The sequence below is a fragment of the Opisthocomus hoazin genome, chromosome 7, assembly GCF_030867145.1.
Source record: "Opisthocomus hoazin isolate bOpiHoa1 chromosome 7, bOpiHoa1.hap1, whole genome shotgun sequence".
NCBI classification, from domain to species: domain Eukaryota; kingdom Metazoa; phylum Chordata; class Aves; order Opisthocomiformes; family Opisthocomidae; genus Opisthocomus; species Opisthocomus hoazin.
Genome location: NC_134420.1, coordinates 38,491,430 through 38,510,589, shown reverse-complemented (window position 1 = coordinate 38,510,589; position 19,160 = coordinate 38,491,430). Strand labels below are relative to the sequence as shown.

Genomic DNA, 19,160 nt, shown 5'->3' with positions numbered 1-19,160 from the left:
TTTGAGACAATTCCACAGTTTATGATTAATTTCTGAATAACAAGGACCTCCCGTTTTATATTTAAGCATAGAAATCTGAAACAAAGTTGCAATGGCTGAAATAATCACTTTTCCCCTTGTAACATAACATAGTTATCCCAGCATTTGAACATAACTATGTTATGTAAATATTTATCTAAGTAACAAAAAATTATGAGATATTTTTCCGTGGAAAGCTTATCTATCTAGTTAACACTGCACTTCAGCCATACTCTCTCATACATTTGTACAGGACAATATACATGGCTAGCTATAAAAATGATCTGAGCGGATATGCATATTGCTCTGTTTATACAAAGGTTGCAGTAACGGTATTAATTACTTTTATTCTGGATACTACCTGAAGAAAATCTGCAGCCAGACAGGTCAGTGCCCTCCACATTCATAGGCAATGGAAAAAGCAGTCAGCTTTCCATTTTTTCACTATTCTGTTACTCATTTGAACAGAATCCCACCAGAAATGGGATTATCCCATGAATGGTTATCCCATGGATGACCTAATTTATCAGAAAATGCACTTCTCTCCTCATGAATTTGTACAGACAAGCATTTAGATTTCAACACAGATTTAGCCATTTACATTTAAAAATCAGATACTTTACAAGCAGCAGTAAACAACACATCCAAAACATAAGGTCTTTTTTTTCCAGATAAGAAAATACTGTGACTTATCACCATCTCTGTATTAAACAAGACTACAAATGTCAGAAATTAATTTCTCCAAAGGCTTCACCGCTTTGTTTTACCTGCTTCTGTGTACTTTAATCCTACTTTTACTTCTTCGTGCTTTGCTTTTGGTGGCGGCCAGACAGTCTGGAGTCTCCCTGGAGTCTTGTCGTCTTGCTCTGAGGGACTCAGGTCAGGCTGTTAAAAATTATGCAAGAAAAAATTAAAGTCTGCAGTATCAATTTATTCCAAAGCAGCAACTGCCATGCTCAGCTCTACATGGGTACTTCAGAACGGTTATCTGCCTCGTTCTACTGATCGAAACAGTGCTCAGTTGCTTGGAAGGGATACAAAGAAATCAGTGTAGAAAAATAATTTTGAGGAGGAAAATAACATTACGCATGTGACATACGACAATGATTTGCTGACACTGTTCACATCAGTGTGGAAAGCTGTCTGCTCTTTGGTGAACCATACAGATGGTCAAGAACATGAGGCTTTTTTTTCCCTGTATCATTTTTTCAGAGTGAAAAGACCCATCTGTGCTCCTCTTACACGTAAACATTAGTGGGATTCACCTACGACATCATTTGACAGCATAATTTTCTGGAAGCACAGCTAGTTTATGAAATTCTTGCCCCACCCCCAGCAGCTTGCTCAGTCCACATACCACGTAACACTGCCACATCAAAGCGCTGCTGCGGCTGTTAATGGGACTGCCCTGTCAACTGGAATGCTAAAATAACCCTGTAAAAAGGGGAAAATACCCCCACTAAACAAACATTTTTTCAGACATTTACCATTCTGGGTTGGTTTTTTTTTACACCTCTAACCTTTCTGTAATCTGGTGTACAACATGCAGCTATGAGTAATTGCATACACACAATTGCAGCAACAGCAAAACCCCGTGTGAAAGGTGCCCCCTAAATGGCCCACATGAGCAAGGAGAAAGGAAAAGCAAGACCCTTTTACTCTGACTTTGCCCTGAGAAAATGAACACTTGTACTAGACCGGACGTTAATCTGACACTTATGAAAGCCACTCCCGCTGACTCCTGTGCCTCCTCCCTCACCATGTGCGATGACAGCGTCCCAAAGAGGTTTGCTGGAAGCCACACAAATGCTTACGCCAGCACAGCACAGGGAATGGTGTAAGCAGGAAGGAGCAAGCCAGGAATGGGAAGGGCGCGCACAGCCTGCAATTGCTGTACATGCCATGGCCAACGAGTACCTCTTTTCTCCTCCCCATAGGTAATTTAATACAAACTGGTATTATCGGTCTACCCAGGTGTCAGTCAAGATTTCAAAAACGTTTTTAATTTTATATAAGAATAAAAAATTCAAAGACAGGACAACCAACACAGCAAATTAACTTCAGAATCTTCAGGTTTAGGGTCCAAACCTGCAAATTTAATTATTCAGATAATTCCCCATTTAGCCAACAAGAACAATCTTCTGGACTGATTGTACCTGCCACAGATCTAGCTGTAAGAATTTTGGGTTGGGGAAACCCCAACCCAAGGGTTACTTGCTTAATTAAAGAGTTGAAATCACACTCCAATTCATTTATCATTATGGTTCCATGAAAACTTAGCATAGTTGGTTTTTTTTTTTAATTTCTTAAAAATATACTAACTAAATCTCCATATGCCTAAGAATATTAACTTTGCAAATGCTTATATTAATCCATAGCTGGAGTCACCTAATTGGAATCACTAAGTTATACTCGGATAAGGTTAAATGTTTATCAATATTTGCAAAGCCAGATACACGCATGCAAATAAGAAAAAGATTACTTTAAATTCTATGTCTTGGACAAACTGAGTCGACAATCATCCATAACTTCCTGTATCAGCTCTTACCATAACATTATTCCTAAAGGTAAAATGAAATATTATTTTAAAAATAAAAAGCTCAATGAAAGAACACAGGGTAAGATTGAGAAACTATTAAATAATACTACAGTAAATATTTGCAGTACCATACTGATTTAAAGCCACACTTAATATATAGGAAACTGTTTTGTAGTGATCTTTTAGAACTAGAAACTGATTTTTAAGTTCTCACTTCTAATTGAAAGACTGTGATTATCACCAGTTCTCACTGAATTCTGCTACAACTGCAGATGATCAAGAATTATAACAAATTAGGCCCAAGATGTCTTCAGTTGGGAATCCAAAATTTGAGATTGCCAAAAGAAGAGGACAAGTCTGACATTTTGACCTTAAGTCCCCACCAAAAATTTTTAAATAAGAAATTATTTTTTATCCATCTACTTCCAGATCTTACGAAGAAAAAATACTCCAACCTACAGATTTGTCTGATGGTCCATCCCCAGGTTTTGATTTTGACCTTTCAAATACAGCTTTCAAGGACTCTTTTTCATTTCTCATTTTGCGTTTTATGGCTTCCAGCTCTGAAGTATCTGCAGTTGTTTCTTTTTTGGGAGGCCGTGTGAATAAAGCTTTGAAGACATCCAGTGCAGATTCAGCAGGGCTTGATTTTATTTCCTCAGAGGGAAATCGTGGTTCTGTTTTGCTGGAGGCTTTGTTCTCTTGAGCTTCATCACTGTCCTCGGTCTCCCCAGATCCCTCACCAGAGTCCTCGGTTTTATCTTCATTCTTGGAGACGTCTATGTTTAACAAGTGCGAGAGTTGTTCCAGGAAAGTAGGACTTGCTTTAGGTTCAGCTGATCTGTTTTTAGTGGTCAAACCTGATGTAATACTGGGTTTCTTAACAGGCTGTCGCAATTTAAGCAGAGCTAAATCATTCTCCCTTGGTTTTATTTCTGTAACAGTTTCCCCACCCTCTGTGGTTAGTCCCTTTTTCCTCACACGTAGTCCACTAAAGAAAGCAGGCAGCTGGAAAGTTTTTTCAGCCAGCGCTGTTTTTTGGAGCGATGTATTATCGACTGAAGGTCTTTGTTCTTCATCTGGAAGTTCTTGAGGGCATTCCCCCGCAGCAAGCAAGCGACTGAACTGCTCATCCATTAATATTTTCTCTTTTCCATTGGAGTCATGCTCCATAATACCATCCAGCTTTTTTAGGAGCCGCTTAGAAATTGGTGGGTGTAACTCAATGTCATCTGTACCCACAGTGTCATCACTGTTGCTGTGCCCTTCTGATTCTGACTCTTCCTTATTTTGATTGTTATCGCCCGAAGCCTCAGCAGACAAAGCAGCATTATTTATCCCAGATTCGCCTGCATTGTTTTCATCGGTGTCTAGGTCCTTACTCTCCGTGTCCGATTCTGTGTCACTTGTTGTATGAACTAAAGTACCTTGTACGAGAATAGCATCCTTGTCATCATTGTCAGAGTCAGACAAAGAAGTCTGTACAAACCTTAAATGGTGAAGAAGTAATTCATTTTGTTCAGCTAACTCCAGTTCCAGGTCAGTTTGCCTGCCAGACATTGGGTCAGTTTGGCCACTGGCACTATTCATGCCGTGCTGATTTTCTGAGTCGTCATTACAATCATTATCATTCTTCTCATGCCAGGTGTTAGCATGAGTATTTATATTGCCGTGCAAAGGTTGAAATGCTTTCAGCACTGTTTCTTCTTTGGAAGCTGTAGATTCAAATTTAGTTGTAAATCCAAAAACTGTTTTCATAGAAAATGTAGTGAAAAGGTCAGGTTCGCTTTCTGATGCATTCTCCAGGTCTGAAAGTTCACTACAGCCAGGCACCGCATTTTCTTCTTCCATGTTGCGTGAAGTACAGAATCGGTTTGCTGCTAGCAGTGCTACTAACTGCTAAACAAGTATTTGCTACATGCATTCAGACAGCACACTGAGCCCACTCCAGGCAGGGCAGCAGGCAGCCTCCCCCAGGCCACCCTCCCCTCCTTCCGCTTCCAGCCCCGCAGCCCGCAGCCAACGTGTCCGTCAGGTCTCCAAAATCTCCCTCAGGAGCAGCAAAAAGACCCACCGTAAAACAAGTTCTCGGCAGCGTCGGTAACTTTTTCCTTCACACAAAGGGCTTTTTGTCACAGCAAATATGCCAGCGCACTAATCTCGGCTGAAAATTCGACCAATGGTTACTGCTGGGACTCCTGCAATCCTACTGGCTGCACACAACTTCCTACATGCTAAGAAGTGCCAAGCAGCTACACAAACAAGGCTCCTGAACAGAACTGCGCGCAGTTGTAGCTTGCTACTTCCTTATCCCAGGACGCGAGCTGTGAGTGGTTTTCAGCAGAAAATTCCTGACGGATTCTTTCGCGTAGTCTTTCCACTTTGATAAAGATCTTCTTTTGTAAATCCATAATCACCAAAAAATGTCAAATGGAAACCCAAAGTAAGGAATGTGAAGTTTCCAGTGCCACTGCCTGGAGCCTGTGCAGAGTCCCCCGTTCCCAGCCAGCCAGAGCAAACTCGGGTGAGCGCCCTTGAAGCTGAAGAAAGCAGAAAAAAAAAAAAAAAGGCTCTCTTTGGATTTGCCACAGGTTTCATCTGGAATGCAGATTTCAGCCTCCAGGGCCATGAACAAAAACCAACAGGACTGGTTTCATATTACTACTGTCCTAACTCTGCACAGCTATTTCTATGAACTGTACACAGGTACTTATCAAAGGCTTTCACCACACCCAGTGACTGGGAGCTGTTTGGGTGGGCAGGGTGAGCCGCCAGCACTCAGGAATGCCAAGTTAACTGTTTAGAAATCAGGCAGGCTGTCCAGCTGTGCGGCACCCAAGCTTGGATTATTTCAAACCACAACAATCTCTGCTGACATATTTCTTGATAAGTTTCATCTATACATATTGCCACAGTAATGCTGTATGTGTGAGATTTGTTTTAGTTAATATTGGCGAAAATATTTGAAGGAAATCTTCAAGACTATAACTCAATATTAACAGAAGCTGTCAGGGATAATAAATATTTTTTTCAGAACACACATATAAAGTACAAACTACTCCTCAGCACCTTTGATAATTGGAAAATCAGTATCATTTAGGTCAGGTTCCAGCCAGAAGTCTTCACTTTTGTTCCTTTTCTTATTTTTGGAACTACAGAGACTGCAAATCTGCAGGAATTTATATTCTTCTTATTCCCTGGCCTTTAAGAAATTTATTTAGTGAAATTTCCATCTTGGTACCGTAGAAATTCAAAGATAGTATTCTTTTTATGCATTCAAGTTAGTAGGTCATTCTACAGTCAGCCATTCAGCTGTGATGAGTAATCTTAAACAAGCAACATGGGCAAAGCTGTCCTTCACAGGGAAATCAGCTGCAGATCACACCACTGTGTCAAATCACTGAAAACTGTTACTGAAAAGCTGAATATTACAGACAACAAGTAACACCAAAGTATCACAACACATTGAACTTTTGGTTTAATGTTTAAAAATTTAGACAGTACAAAAAGCATGTGTTTACCTTTTCAATATACTATAAAAGATCACAAAGTCAACAGCAAAAGTCATTGGTATCTACCGCAGGAGGAAGAAAGTTTCCCGAAAATCAGATTGTAATACTAAGGGCTTAGATGAAGCTTACAGACACCTCTTCAATTACAGGGTTCCATGCATTCCTCTAGACAAAGGGCACTGGAATCATTCCCATCTTTATCTGTGATTTAACATAGCACAATGTCTCCTGCCTTACTGCCTGCCATTTCCTGTAGTAAGCTCTGGACTTGCTTCCCCGCTACGCTTAATCACCAGGTGCCAAGGACAGAAATGACTGACAGGTCATGGTTCCCCTGGTTCTCTAAGCTTAATATAGATTAATATCATAAAAGGAAGCTCTGCATAAGGAAAGAGACACATAGTCTTTACCACTCGCTATGCCAACCTATTCGTATAATCCCCGGGTTAAGAAGACAAGTGGAAGGCAGCTACTTTGGCACTGGTGATTTCCCTGAAGACAAGATTTCTTGAAGGCAAATCTACAGCAATTCTAAATTTCATGTTAGGACAAAATAACAATGGCAAAGTGACCCTATTGAACCAAAGTTTTCTACATTTAAATTTACATCTGTTTTTACGTTCAACCACAGGACTACTTGTTCGTTGCCCTGATAATTTCTATGGTTCTGCCTTGCTTACTTATTTATGTACCTATTTATTTGGGGTTTGGTTAACTTATGATGCATAAACATTCAATTGTATTTTTCAACAACAGTTTTGTTGGTCACTAACAAAAAATATACCTATATGAAAAACTTCATGGTACCTTTTAAACTAAAGATACCTATTCCGATTATGCCAAAATATTACTTTATCTGTTTATATTAATGACAACCCACACTTAGAATAAAACTTCTGTGTAATAATCGAGGGTCACCAAGCTGTAACAGTTCTATGAATATTGTACATAGGCAGGTTACTGAAAATAGTCACTATCTAACTATTTAAGATTTTAATAGCACATACGAAAAGTTTAGTGTAAAACTGGAGTTAAAAGCAGGAAAACCATACGTTATTTTTAAACAACATCTCAACAAAATTTACAAGACTATGATCAAATTCGTAGTGAAAAGGATAGTGCTTTGAGTATTAGGCCAAAGTTATGCAATGTATCGAGATGCTAGAAAACCCAGAGTTGAACACTGAATAATTAAAGCTCCAAAAGTAGAAATATACCTCATAAAGCCAGAGGTAAATCTCACAAGCCTGAAGAAAATGATACTGCTTTATATGTACCTCTTCTCTTGATAACAAACTCTAGGAAGTGAGAAGAAACTTTCAAGCTTTTTGAGCATTAGTATGAACAGAGGAACTCATCTCTGTATATGCCCCTGAAGAAATGATCAAAAAGTGGAAGTCAGCCAGTATCCCAAATTCAGCATGAAGTCCATAAACCCCCAGCCTCAAATAACATTTTCGTAAGGACTTTTTTCTCACAGTCTGATGATCACCCCAGTGGATGTTCCCCTGTTGAGACACTGGGCAATTGATAATGAAATACACATTGGTACTTACCCAATAGAGTGTTTCTGGGCAAAATACATACACAATATATGCCCTTGATATTTTTACACAAGAAGGAGATCATCATACTGTGATGTGCAAATGAGACAGAGCCAGCTTGTTGGCAGAAGTGTTTTAATACTGTGTGGATCTACCTCATAAGGAAAGTCTCTATGAATGGGCTGTAACGCTGCATCTGAAGGAAGAAACAACTTCAAAATCTCTTCCAAAAATTAGTTATGATAATGTTACAAGTCTCTTAATAAAACTGACAACTCTCTGGTGCCTCAGAAAAGGCCCTAAAACCTGTCACAGCAACTTTCAGGGCAGTCAACGCACTAATTATACAAAAGGACAACCATTCCTTACAGTTTAAAGCACATCTAATAATCCACACCCTTTCTGACCTACATTTCATCACAGACAGAAGTCACACCTACAGCTCGGTCCAGTTCTGTTCTTGAGGTGTCTAAGAGCTCCCCTGAAGTAGGTTTTAAAACTAGCTTTGAAGAAAACATGCAATAAGTCAGAATAAAGTAACCTAATTTCTATCAGTATCATATGGCAGGGCTCACGTTTCCTGATGCCATATCTGTTCAGACTGCCTTTTCAGATCGCTGTAATAGCAAACTAGAGAAACATGAACACTGTATGAAGACACATTCCTCAAAACAGCCAAGTAGCTAAACTGTATAGAAAACAAACTTTCTACTGTTTTTTCAACATAAAGAGCCTCAAACTCAGAAAATTTTGCACCATTTCTTGAAAATAATCATAGAATCAAATACGCACGAATTGTGTCAGGCTGCAGAAGAGCCACGTGAAGCAGCAGGCTGTGGTTGTGGCTCAGGCAGTTTGAATTTATCTGAAGCTCAGCTGACACAGTTCTGCCCTCTGCCCTGTCCCCAGCCCAACCTTAGTGTGCTGCCTGATAACGATCTTAACATTCTCCTTCTCTCCTGTCAGTCTCTCCTGCTGTTTATCTCATTTTATACTTGGTATTTTAACTCTTTAAATGCTTTAAAGTAGAAAAGGCAGAGAAAATGCAAGGAAACCTACAAGTCCTGGATTTTCATAATTATTCTCAGCCTTGTTACCTCGCTACAGACCATTATGTGAGCAATTTTCCTGAGGTTTGAAAATCTGGGTATCACCAACTTAATCACTTTAAATGTAAGTCAATAAGTTTAGATGTAGCAACAGAAACATTGACATGATAATTCTTATAAAAATTCAGCATTACATGATGTTAACAGAATGAGTGGACACCAGACACATTTGTTGTAGGGGGCTGTAGAAATGCAATGTGGTTTTTAACATCTTCATCAAAACTCTGCTTGACATTGTGATATGGACTACTTCAGAGAATATGAAAGAAGATCATAATAATTATATGGTCATAAAACCAGAAAGCACATTAAGGAAGCCAGTTTACTGTTTTGAAGGAGTGCATATTGTATCAATAAATGTATGGAAGAGTTAGCATGTAAAACCCATCACATGAAAAAACAATGGTAGTTCTGAGGTAGAACTTGTGGAAGAGGTGTATTGGCTGATGTCCTGGTTAAAACGAGCAGACATACAAGTAACAAAGACGGGAACAAGATCACTGTAAGCTGTGTATGTAAATTGAGTAAGATCTTTGTGTATTAAGTACTTAGTGTAACAAAGAATGGAGATGAATATTTAATCTTTTCCCTTTGTGCTTTCCTTTTCTAGATTGCTCTCTTTTCACCTTCTTTTCATTTCAACGGGCCTTTTGCTCCCCATCTACAGTATGATATAACAGTTAAAGATTAAACAAAAAACTTTATAAAATAAAATCCACATAGTCATGTCAAATAATTTACCAGAAATTCTTAGAGTAATTATTAGCTATTATTAGTTATTTTAGCTGCATTTTACATCTCATTTATGTGCTTTCTTATCTGAGATGAAGTGCTGTATAAAGAATAGGGTGGAGTTGCATTTCTGTTTTGTTTCATTATCTTCCATATCTCGATACCTCCTCTGTGCTGGATTGTGAATGAGAACCCAGCATGCTTCAATTGAGATTTAAAATCTAACGCAGGATTTTTTTTCAGGCTTCTGACACAGATTGTGCATTTGAAATTCCTGTCATTCACTCTCTTCTTCATCTACTTTATCTGCCTCATTCAAACTAGTAGAAACCTACAAACGTCTTTTCAAGAACATAAGCAAATACTAGTATCTCTATATGTGCACATATACAAATATATTATGCATTTAGGTAAGGATGCTCCTAATCCACAGAAAGCAGAGCTATTCAGTAAGAAGCTTTGTTTTTCACATTGTCACTATTATGAACATAACTGCATTTTAAAACAGTAGTGCCTAACTTTTTGATCAGTCAGGCTAAAGTTTTTCTTCCAATAGCAGGAACAGGCCATAGATCACATGACAATGTAGTGCGACTGTGAGTCAATAAATTGGTCCACTTCAGTTGCAATTTCCTGGAAACATCATCTTTGTTTCAGAGTTGCCCTTCAGACATTTGACTACAGTTGTCTTGCTGTCTGGTCGGAGGAGTGCAGGGCAGGCAATATCTGGGAACGGATTGCTGTCACCAGAGCAACTCAAGCAGCTTATTTCTGGCCATTAACTTTCTTACAGGCTGCTTACAGCAGTGCTGCAGTCCAAATGGATTCTGATGGCAGCACCAGCTGCAGCCTTCTCACTATTCTTCTTGCAGCTCCTCCTCCAGTTGCATGTCACACAAGTGGACATGGACTCATCTTGAAGAAGAAACATTGTCTTTGAGATGCAACTGCTCTGCAAGTAATTAATTTCAGAGTTCTATTCCAAAAGACTTGCAAGAAAGAGAGTCACAGGGAGTGAGCTGCAGGATAAAGTGTCCTGGTGGGTCACTAACAGCCCATCAGCCCATGCCGCCCTTTTTTATAGAAATGGAGAATTCTGTTCTGAATCTCTTGGAAATAGTGGAATAAATATTCTTCCTTGTAAACTAAAAGAAACTGAAATCATTCCCTTTTTTGTAACACAGTTAATTAGATATGTAGATGGAAAATGCTGTTTAAAGAAGATTAACAAAAATGGAAACAAACTGCTTACTAATCTTAGACGTCTCTTATTTTACTCAAATTATTGCTCTTTAATGGCATTTAATTTGGAACTTCTGCTCTATACGAGGACTTTGTAAATGCAGACAAAGTATCCTCACGGACTGCATTCTTCCTGCTGTAGCATATCTTTATAGCAGTGATAACAACTGTCACAGGTCTTTTCAGTCCAGTTATTTGTTTTCATCTCAACATTTTATTACAAGGATAAACCTGTACCTTCAAAGTACTACAACAACCTTCTAATAAATTATTTCAGGAAAAGGAGGTTAAGACAAGAAATCAATTTTGTAACTAGCTTAAGAGAATAGCAACAGTGAGTGTAAGCATCATTAAAAGCATTTTAAATGTACGTCTAAGTCAATTCTGTTATTCCTACCAATAGATGTCACTGTTACACAAATTTGTGTTAGTGTTTGCACAAACTGTGTTACGTAGTCTAGTCTTTAATGTGTGTTCTTTCAACCATTCCATCCTTTCCATGTTTCTTTCCTGTTCTACTACATTCCGTTCCCTTCTCCCTCCAACTTGAAAACTACTGCCAAAACGTGTCTGCCTGTAAGCTGGTACTGCTCATCCTGGGAGCATGTGAGCATTTCCAGCTAGATAAGGCTCAGTGATGTTGAGCAAGTCTCACATTCTGATTAACTCCGGTTGCCATCTGAAGCTTCAGTGTCTTACATCCCACGAAGTTTAGAAACTTTTCCTGTCAAATTCATGGCCAGTCTGACTCCAGTGCCAGTTCAGCTGCTCCAAAACTCTAAGAAGCAATAGCATGGCTCCCAGCAGTCCTGGGTTGTGCATATGCATGCCAATACACACACACACGCGTGCACATGTGCATGGGTGCACACACTCACACACGTACACGCACGCACTACTTGCTGACTTGAATCTTTCTGGTACCTATTCTTATCCTTGTTATCTCCTAGTTGTTAGCTCCTGCAATCCATTTCCAGGAAAACAACTAATTTAAACCAAACATCCATCATGGTTTTAGAAATGACACATCATGTATCTTAATCTCTTTATATAATTTTAAAACTTTCCTGTACGTATTGCTCAGGCTTCGCTGCACACAGGCATATGGACTCACAAACCATCTGGAAAACTGTATCCCACCCAAAACGTTGCAGTTTGTCAGATATTTTGGAACCTGGTTTTAGACATACCAGAAATAAATGCATACCAGCAATGTAACCATATATAATTAATGCTTGTTGAAACCCAGTATAGAATGAATAGAGTCCTACTCACATTCAGTTCCAGGCTCAAATGCAACACATTTCTGTTGATCTTCTCCTTCTCACTTGAATGAGCAAATGGGTTTGAGTGCCCCACTCTGCGATCCAAGACCCAGGTATCTTCATCTCTGTTCACCACATCCAAATTATTCAGCCTTTCAGTGAAATCATCCTTTAAAGTAGACTCTGCTGGAATGCCAAAGTGAAATTAAATTAAATTAAATTAAATTAAATTAAATGAAGTAAAATAAAATAATTGTATGTATCTGCAGATGATCCCTGCATATAGAATGTTCTGTACCTTTTTGAAATTCCAGTACATGCTACCAACACATGCACTTACAGTGCTCTTATTTGTTTAAAACAAAACAAAATGGCATAAATTGGATACATACTTTATTTTCACTCAGAAACAAATGTTTTTGCACTTAATTTTTGTGGGGCAGATCTAGCAAAGAAAGTGGGCTGCCTGTCTTTCTCCTACACACAGACACACCTGGTGTATAAGGTGCTTGAGTTTTCACCTCCTCTGCCAAGGCCCTCTTACTTGCCCTCCTGAATGTGCTTGTTACACACACATATTTCAGAGGTGGCTGTGAAGTATAAAATTAAGCTAAGAAAGCTCAACAGACTGATTGGACGAGCTTTTTGACATTGGCTAAACACAGCCTTCGCGGGGACTGTGCCAATCCACATTAGTCCCTTACACCAAATGTGTAAAAAGCAGTTCTTTCAATTAGAAGTCATACTTAACACTGTACCTTGCTCCAGTAACCTTAAACGCAGTGTCAACCTAGTTTTGGAATGGTTTAGTTACAAACAAACATTATGAATTTAGTGGGAGAGGTAAGAGCAAAACCTGAGTCTAGAGTACACACCTCCATGTCATGCACTACAACCACCCAACACTCTCCCTCCTGTTCAAAGCAGCACTGGTTTATTGGTCCCCCAAAACAGTAGTAAGTCTTTTTCTGCATGATAGCCTCTAATTTAGCAATGAGAAAACCAATGAATTCCATAAAGTTGGTGCGTTCTTTAAAGTGTAATGTCTGACATGATACAGGATATATATACCTCTTCTTTTATTCCCTAGGATGTAAACCCTCTTTTATCCATCTTGGAACATTCTAGTGCACAATTCAGATACTAGCACAATTTCTGGCTGCTACATAGGATAGCTTAGCACTACACAAGCAACTGTACTTAGAATTTTGTAATTTATTTTTAATTTTTTTGCATTTTCACTAATATTAAAAGACCACGTTATAAAAGAGGCACTAGGATTGGAAATTGTAAGCCTGTTCGCCCAAATACAGGCAGATTTTCAAACTTTCTGAAAGCTTATAGCTCCAAATAATTTAGGTGTCACACTGTATCAATAAGCATAGTGAAGTAAAATACTTGGTAAGATGGGCAACAATCCAAAGTACAAATCAGTTATTATTGTTTGAATAAACTCATCTTTCTTCTTACTCACACAAAGTCTCATAAAGAGATCCTATCAAAAGACAGCATTGCTGAAAAAGAAGTACTACACATACCTTACACTTTTTGAAATTATGCACTGCATATAAGATGAAAGTGCATCAAGATATTCAAACATAAGACAGCGTATTTTAGGACATACTCAAGTGCAGATGTGCCATCTTTAAGGTCAGGCATCTAAAGAGAGACTTGCTTTCTGACTTTCCAATTATTACTTAATGTTCTGTTATCTATGGGTTTACCCCGCTAGCTGGTGACCCCATTCTTCCCTGAACCAGTTCTCACCTGTATGTGCCGTTACCATACAACCACTTCTATGCTAGGGGACCCATCCACCTCAGCAGACAGTGGAATATGAAAGAATTTTAACCATCCTTCTAACTGTTCTATTTTAAGTAAATTCTTAAATACTGTGCCATATTTTTCCCTTAAGTTCATCATTCTGTCAGCTCTGACAGATGGATTTTACTGCTACTTACACTTCTCCAGGAAACAATTTTTTTTTAATTGGCAACCCAGTGTAATCCACCAAGAGGAAATTTAGATTGTTCCTATAATTTCAGAGACTGTGGTTGAATTAGGCTTATTTGTTACATAAATTTATAACGAATGTTTCACAATATCTGAATGTGTGTTTAAAAAGAGGTCATATATGTCTTATGCATGTATATGCAAACACACATATATATCCATGCACTCACAGGCTAAATTTAGGAAGTTTTAAAATGCATATGCTTATCCTTCAGCCAACTTCGCTGATTTAACAACATCTTTTTTTTTTTTTTTTTTTCCTATGAATAAAAGGCTTCCAAGGGAGTCCAACTGCTACTCAAATTGTCTTCCAGGTTTTACAGTTTATACCAGCTAGGTAGTGCCTCCTATGAACACTGTATGCAGAAATAAGACTGCCCAAATGCAGATTTGCTGCCATCTATCGTTCCAAGGGAATAGAAGACAGAGCAAAGTAAATGCAGGAAGACTGAGTACTTAATGCTTCCTTGGCAATTTTTACCACGCAGACTTTGCTTTTTTATCTCGTCACTTTTTTATCTCGTCAAATTTACAGGTAAGACAAATGAGACACTGAAACCTCAGGGATACAAAAAGGGTCATATCATCAGACTGTGATAATAAATAGTATATCCATGATCTTCTAAACCCTCTAGTCCTACGCTGAACCTACTTAATTATAAGGGAATTACACCTGGCTTTTTTTTTGTAGAAATGACACATTCTTGTCATACGAAGTCTTTTAAACACAATCTCTTAAATTAGCATACAGGCATATCAGATAACATGTAACACATTTCTATTAAGTTACCATTGTGGAATCCACAGTTCTGGTTTCTAGAGGACTTAGTATGTTTTCTCTGGGCAGTCTCACTCTATAGAAAGCCTATTTGTACTTTCTCAGCTGTCTTGGAAAAAGAATCTGGGGGAAAAAAATCAGCTTCCCAAACTTATTTTTGTTAGTCCAAGGAATTAGGATGAGTCATAATATCCATTCCCTATGGGAACATGGTTTGCTTAACCACAACACACGTAAGTCAGAGAGCAATGTTTACAATGTGTCTTTTTAGCTTTTGTTCCCTGATCACTGGTCATCCTATCTTTCAATCGCACTCCATTCTGTCTAGATTGCTTTGTCATATCACACATGACAAAAATGCAATGAATACTTTTTTTGTATGGTGATTCCTATGTAATGTACAATTCTATTGCCTGTTTGATTAAATGTTATAAACACTCTCATATGTGAAGCATGAATGAAGAAAACCTTACGTTAATTAGATACATGTGTTCACTGCTTGCCTCTTGGAAGGAGTGAAAAGAAGGTAAATAAAACTTAAGTATTTGTACATCATTTGAGAATGAGTCTTAGAATGCCAAGTTTTGTGGACCTTGAAGATTTTGGGGGCCTTAAATTTTAGAATCAAATAAAATAAATAACCAAATAGATTTTCTCAGCAAATGGACCACAACATCGAAACAGTCTCAACGGCAAGTTGCTTATTTAAAGGCACCATTTCGACAGCAGAGCTGAACACTCTGAATACCAGAACTGCATTCAGAGCACTTACAGTATTACTAACTGAAGACAATGATATTACTGTAGGGATTTAGCTGTTGCAAGACCTTACACCAGCAAGTCACAGCATGTTAAACAATCTTTGGTATACTTCCTTGCCCAAATAGATTCAACTTCACCAATGTTACTGAAAGCATTAGTGGAATGTGAATGTAACCTCAGCTGAAAAGCCAACATTTTTTTTTTTCATATGGAAATCCAAAATACGCAGATCCTACCAAAACTACTTTTTGCTGTGCGCACCTCAAATTTTATGATTCTAACCCTATTGCCTGACCTTTTTCTTTCCAAATTAAGAACCAAGCAGTAAATGCTTCCTGATTTTTCCTGTTCAAAATTTCTCTTTTCTTGCTGTTGCTACAGACACCAATTTAATAAAACTCAATTTAAAAATAACATTGGAAGAAGTTTCATAAGTTTCAGATTCTGCAGGTAGATGATACTGCACATGCCATCTGCGGTATCTCAGATCTGTTGGTACATAAAGACATTAATTCTGTATAAACACATAAGTTCTGCCCCCAATATTCCAATGTATGTAGCTGACACAGAGGACAATAAGATTTGCTCTTCTGGAGTTAAACTCTGTTTTGAGGTTGAAGAAATAGGAATAAGTAGGGAGAAAAATAAGAAAAGCTGAAAGCTAATTAAAAAATCTAAATGGAGCCCTTCTCCTTCCCTTTTAATTTTCCAGATGTTCTTTATGGGAAGGAAGCAAATAGAAGGAACCTGTTTGCTCTGCTAGAAACTTGAGAGAAGACTGAAAAGAAATCTGAGCATCAATACAGCTCTTTCTAGTGTATTGGATAGACTGTAAAGCAGTATGCAGCTTTCTGCACAGAAAATGGAACATTGTGCACTAGGTAGACTAATAAATCCTCTTAAGAAAATCTGTAGTAAAGTGCAAGACTTGGGAATGAAGCCATACGCAACTTTTTGTCATTTCCCCCCCCCCCCCCCCGCCCGTCTTATTTCCTATATTTCTTTTTAATCTGTGTTGGAGCATGAGGTGGTTTGTACTATAAGCTCAGCAAAGTCCTTGCTGAAGATCGCCTGTGTTTCCCCAGTACATTGAATTATTTTTTTTTTGCATGATGAGGTGTTGTGGATTTTAAAAAGCAAATGTTAGGCCTGCTACTTGCTACACTGCTCTAACATAGAAGCCTGAATGGCATGGTACCGAGTACAATTTTTCAATCAAATCCCTGAAAGCGGTGAGTGTAGGAACAAAGCCCTGGAGCAGCAACACCCTGCAATGACAGTTGAGGATTGGGGTCCCTGTAACGCTCAGAGACTGTCAATGTCCAAAACAATCTACAATTTATTGTCTTTTGGCTGTGTCTTATTTCTGGCAGGAAACAGTAAATGCTATTTAGTGCTGCTAATAACAGAGAAAAATGTTCAAGTGGCTTCAAATCCATCCAATTACCAAGAAATACATTACCAAGTAAAGTTAAGACCTCCCTCTCTAGCTAGCAAAGATTAGTGTGTTATTCTGAAGTGTGACTCAAAGTAGGATATCTTCCCACAGAAGGAGATAAACTGTACATAGCCTTGACATAAACCTCTAACATCGAAAAAAGAACAACAACAAAACCCAGTGAAGATAAAGCTCTCTGGCGTTGAAAATTTGAGTGTACAACCACTGAACATAGGAATGTGGAGGAAATCCAAAATATTTATTTTCTTGCAAAAAAAAATTTGTGCAACTTCTCGATGCAGAGTGTATCAACTGCAAGAGCACGTGATACAACTCAAAGCTTTTCAAAAAATGCTTCAGAATGCTCATACCTAAGAAAGATTAGCAACATCGATCAAATCCTACATGGGTTTGTATTAAAATAACTTTCCACTTAGACTGCTGACATTGAATTTTATTTTATTTTTAGTAAGGCTTTATATTTGCAGTAATTTATAGACTTTATACTGCTTTTTTCCTCCACTTCAGTCTATTTATTCTAGACAAAAAAATCCCAATCCCGAATAGATCTAACCATAGTATCAAAAATTAGAATACTTATCACTAACTTAGTATAAAAAAACTAGTACAATTTGGACTAGGAAGAAAAAAAAAGCAAGATCATGAGCAGAAAGATGAAAGAACCACATCCAAGTTTCAGTGCTGTGCAACTACCCAAGTGCCCAAGAAACCTGAGGAACAGGAACTCTAGTAACAAGTACAGAATGTATTTGCTGAATTAAGGATGCAATTCTGAAAGCTACTGAGTAGTCTGACCCCATTTGGCACACTGCTTTAGCACGTACTCAAATTTAACGAGTTTATTTAACACTGAGCAAATAATGAGCAGAACTTGCCTTGTCACCTTTCAGCCAAACCTTGCTTTCAGATACAAGCAGGATGCTCTCCAAGTGTTCACAACTGGCATTATAAGCTAAGAAACAAAGATACAAAAAACCCCAAGAGGACGTAACACAGGAAGCAGCTGCCACTTTGGTGCAAGTTCTGAATTTCTTACTGTTCCCAAAGGACTTTCATCCGTCCACAGCCAAACCCCACAACCAATGTTCAGGCCAAGGTTCTGAGCTGCAATGCCAGAAACTTTTAGTGAAAGGCTCATTTTTAACACTGAAGAATTTCACTGCTCACAGTAACTTGGATAACACCCAAAGTAATATAGCTAAATATCCAATCAGCATATATTAATTATACAACATTTCCCAAGCTAGCAATTTGTGGATTTACAAAAATTACATATTACACAAGGCTTTGAAATGCCTGAAAATCCACATATGCTTTTGGTATTAACCATATGCTGTATGTTTTGCAGGGTTCTAAAACAGATTAATGATAATTTTCCAAAACACGTTTACAACTTTTTCTTTCATTACCTGAAGCAATTTCTATACAATCGTAGTATGTACCATATTTGTTATAGATTACAGTCAAAGCAACTACCAAAAACTGAAGCATTCCTCATACCATAATTGCTGTCTACTGCTAGCAGCGTGTTTCACTGTGTCTTTTTACAACCGGTTTTCTGATCTGTGGCCTTAGCCAGTGAGGTAAAAGAATGTGGAGAAGTGAATTGATGTTTAAATTCTTTATTGCTTATTTTGTTTAGCCGGATTTGACTTTGCAAGAAATAGCCTTTGAAAAGATTAGAAACCTGTGGCTAGTGGAATAAGGAGAATAAAGAAGTATATAGAAAATCCAGACAAAAAGCTACACAGCTGAAAGCTAACATCTAAGCAAGCTAGGAATAGAGGCTACAAGAGTCCTTGGCCACGAAGTCAGTAGGTTAAGCAAAATTAATACACTGTTTAATGACTTGAGGTGTTTACATTACTTCTGTCATGTGCTTTTTAGAATAGCTCCCCTTACACACTGGCTCTCTCTCTCCTGTTGACTATCAGAAAGTCGAAGTCACCACAGGCAATATTTGGTTTGCGGATTAGGTAAGTGAAAAAGCAAGACATATGTAATAAGATAAATTTTAAATAATCTACATCTTTTACAATACACTTAAAAATGTTGAAAACTGCTAAAATAAGCTCTAACATTGATAAATCTATTTGCAGAGGTCACTTAGGTTACTTCTACATTGCACAAATGTTATTATATAAAGATTTTTAGTACAAGTATTAAGAATGGAATTGATGAAGTATG

At 38.0% G+C, this 19,160-nt stretch overlaps 1 protein-coding gene across 1 annotated transcript in view; it reads right to left on the bottom strand.

Annotated features, from left to right (window-relative positions):
* The window catches only part of LOC104326957 (formin), a 143,447-nt gene extending 139,039 nt beyond the window's left edge, over positions 1 to 4,408 (bottom strand). Inside the window, exons 1-2 of the mRNA XM_009931799.2 lie at positions 3,017 to 4,408; positions 786 to 903 (exon numbers count right to left, since the gene is read on the bottom strand). Coding sequence (XP_009930101.2) covers positions 786 to 903; positions 3,017 to 4,408 — 1,510 coding nt within the window. The remainder of the gene's footprint in view (positions 1 to 785; positions 904 to 3,016) is intronic.
* Positions 4,409 to 19,160: the final 14,752 nt, after the last annotated feature.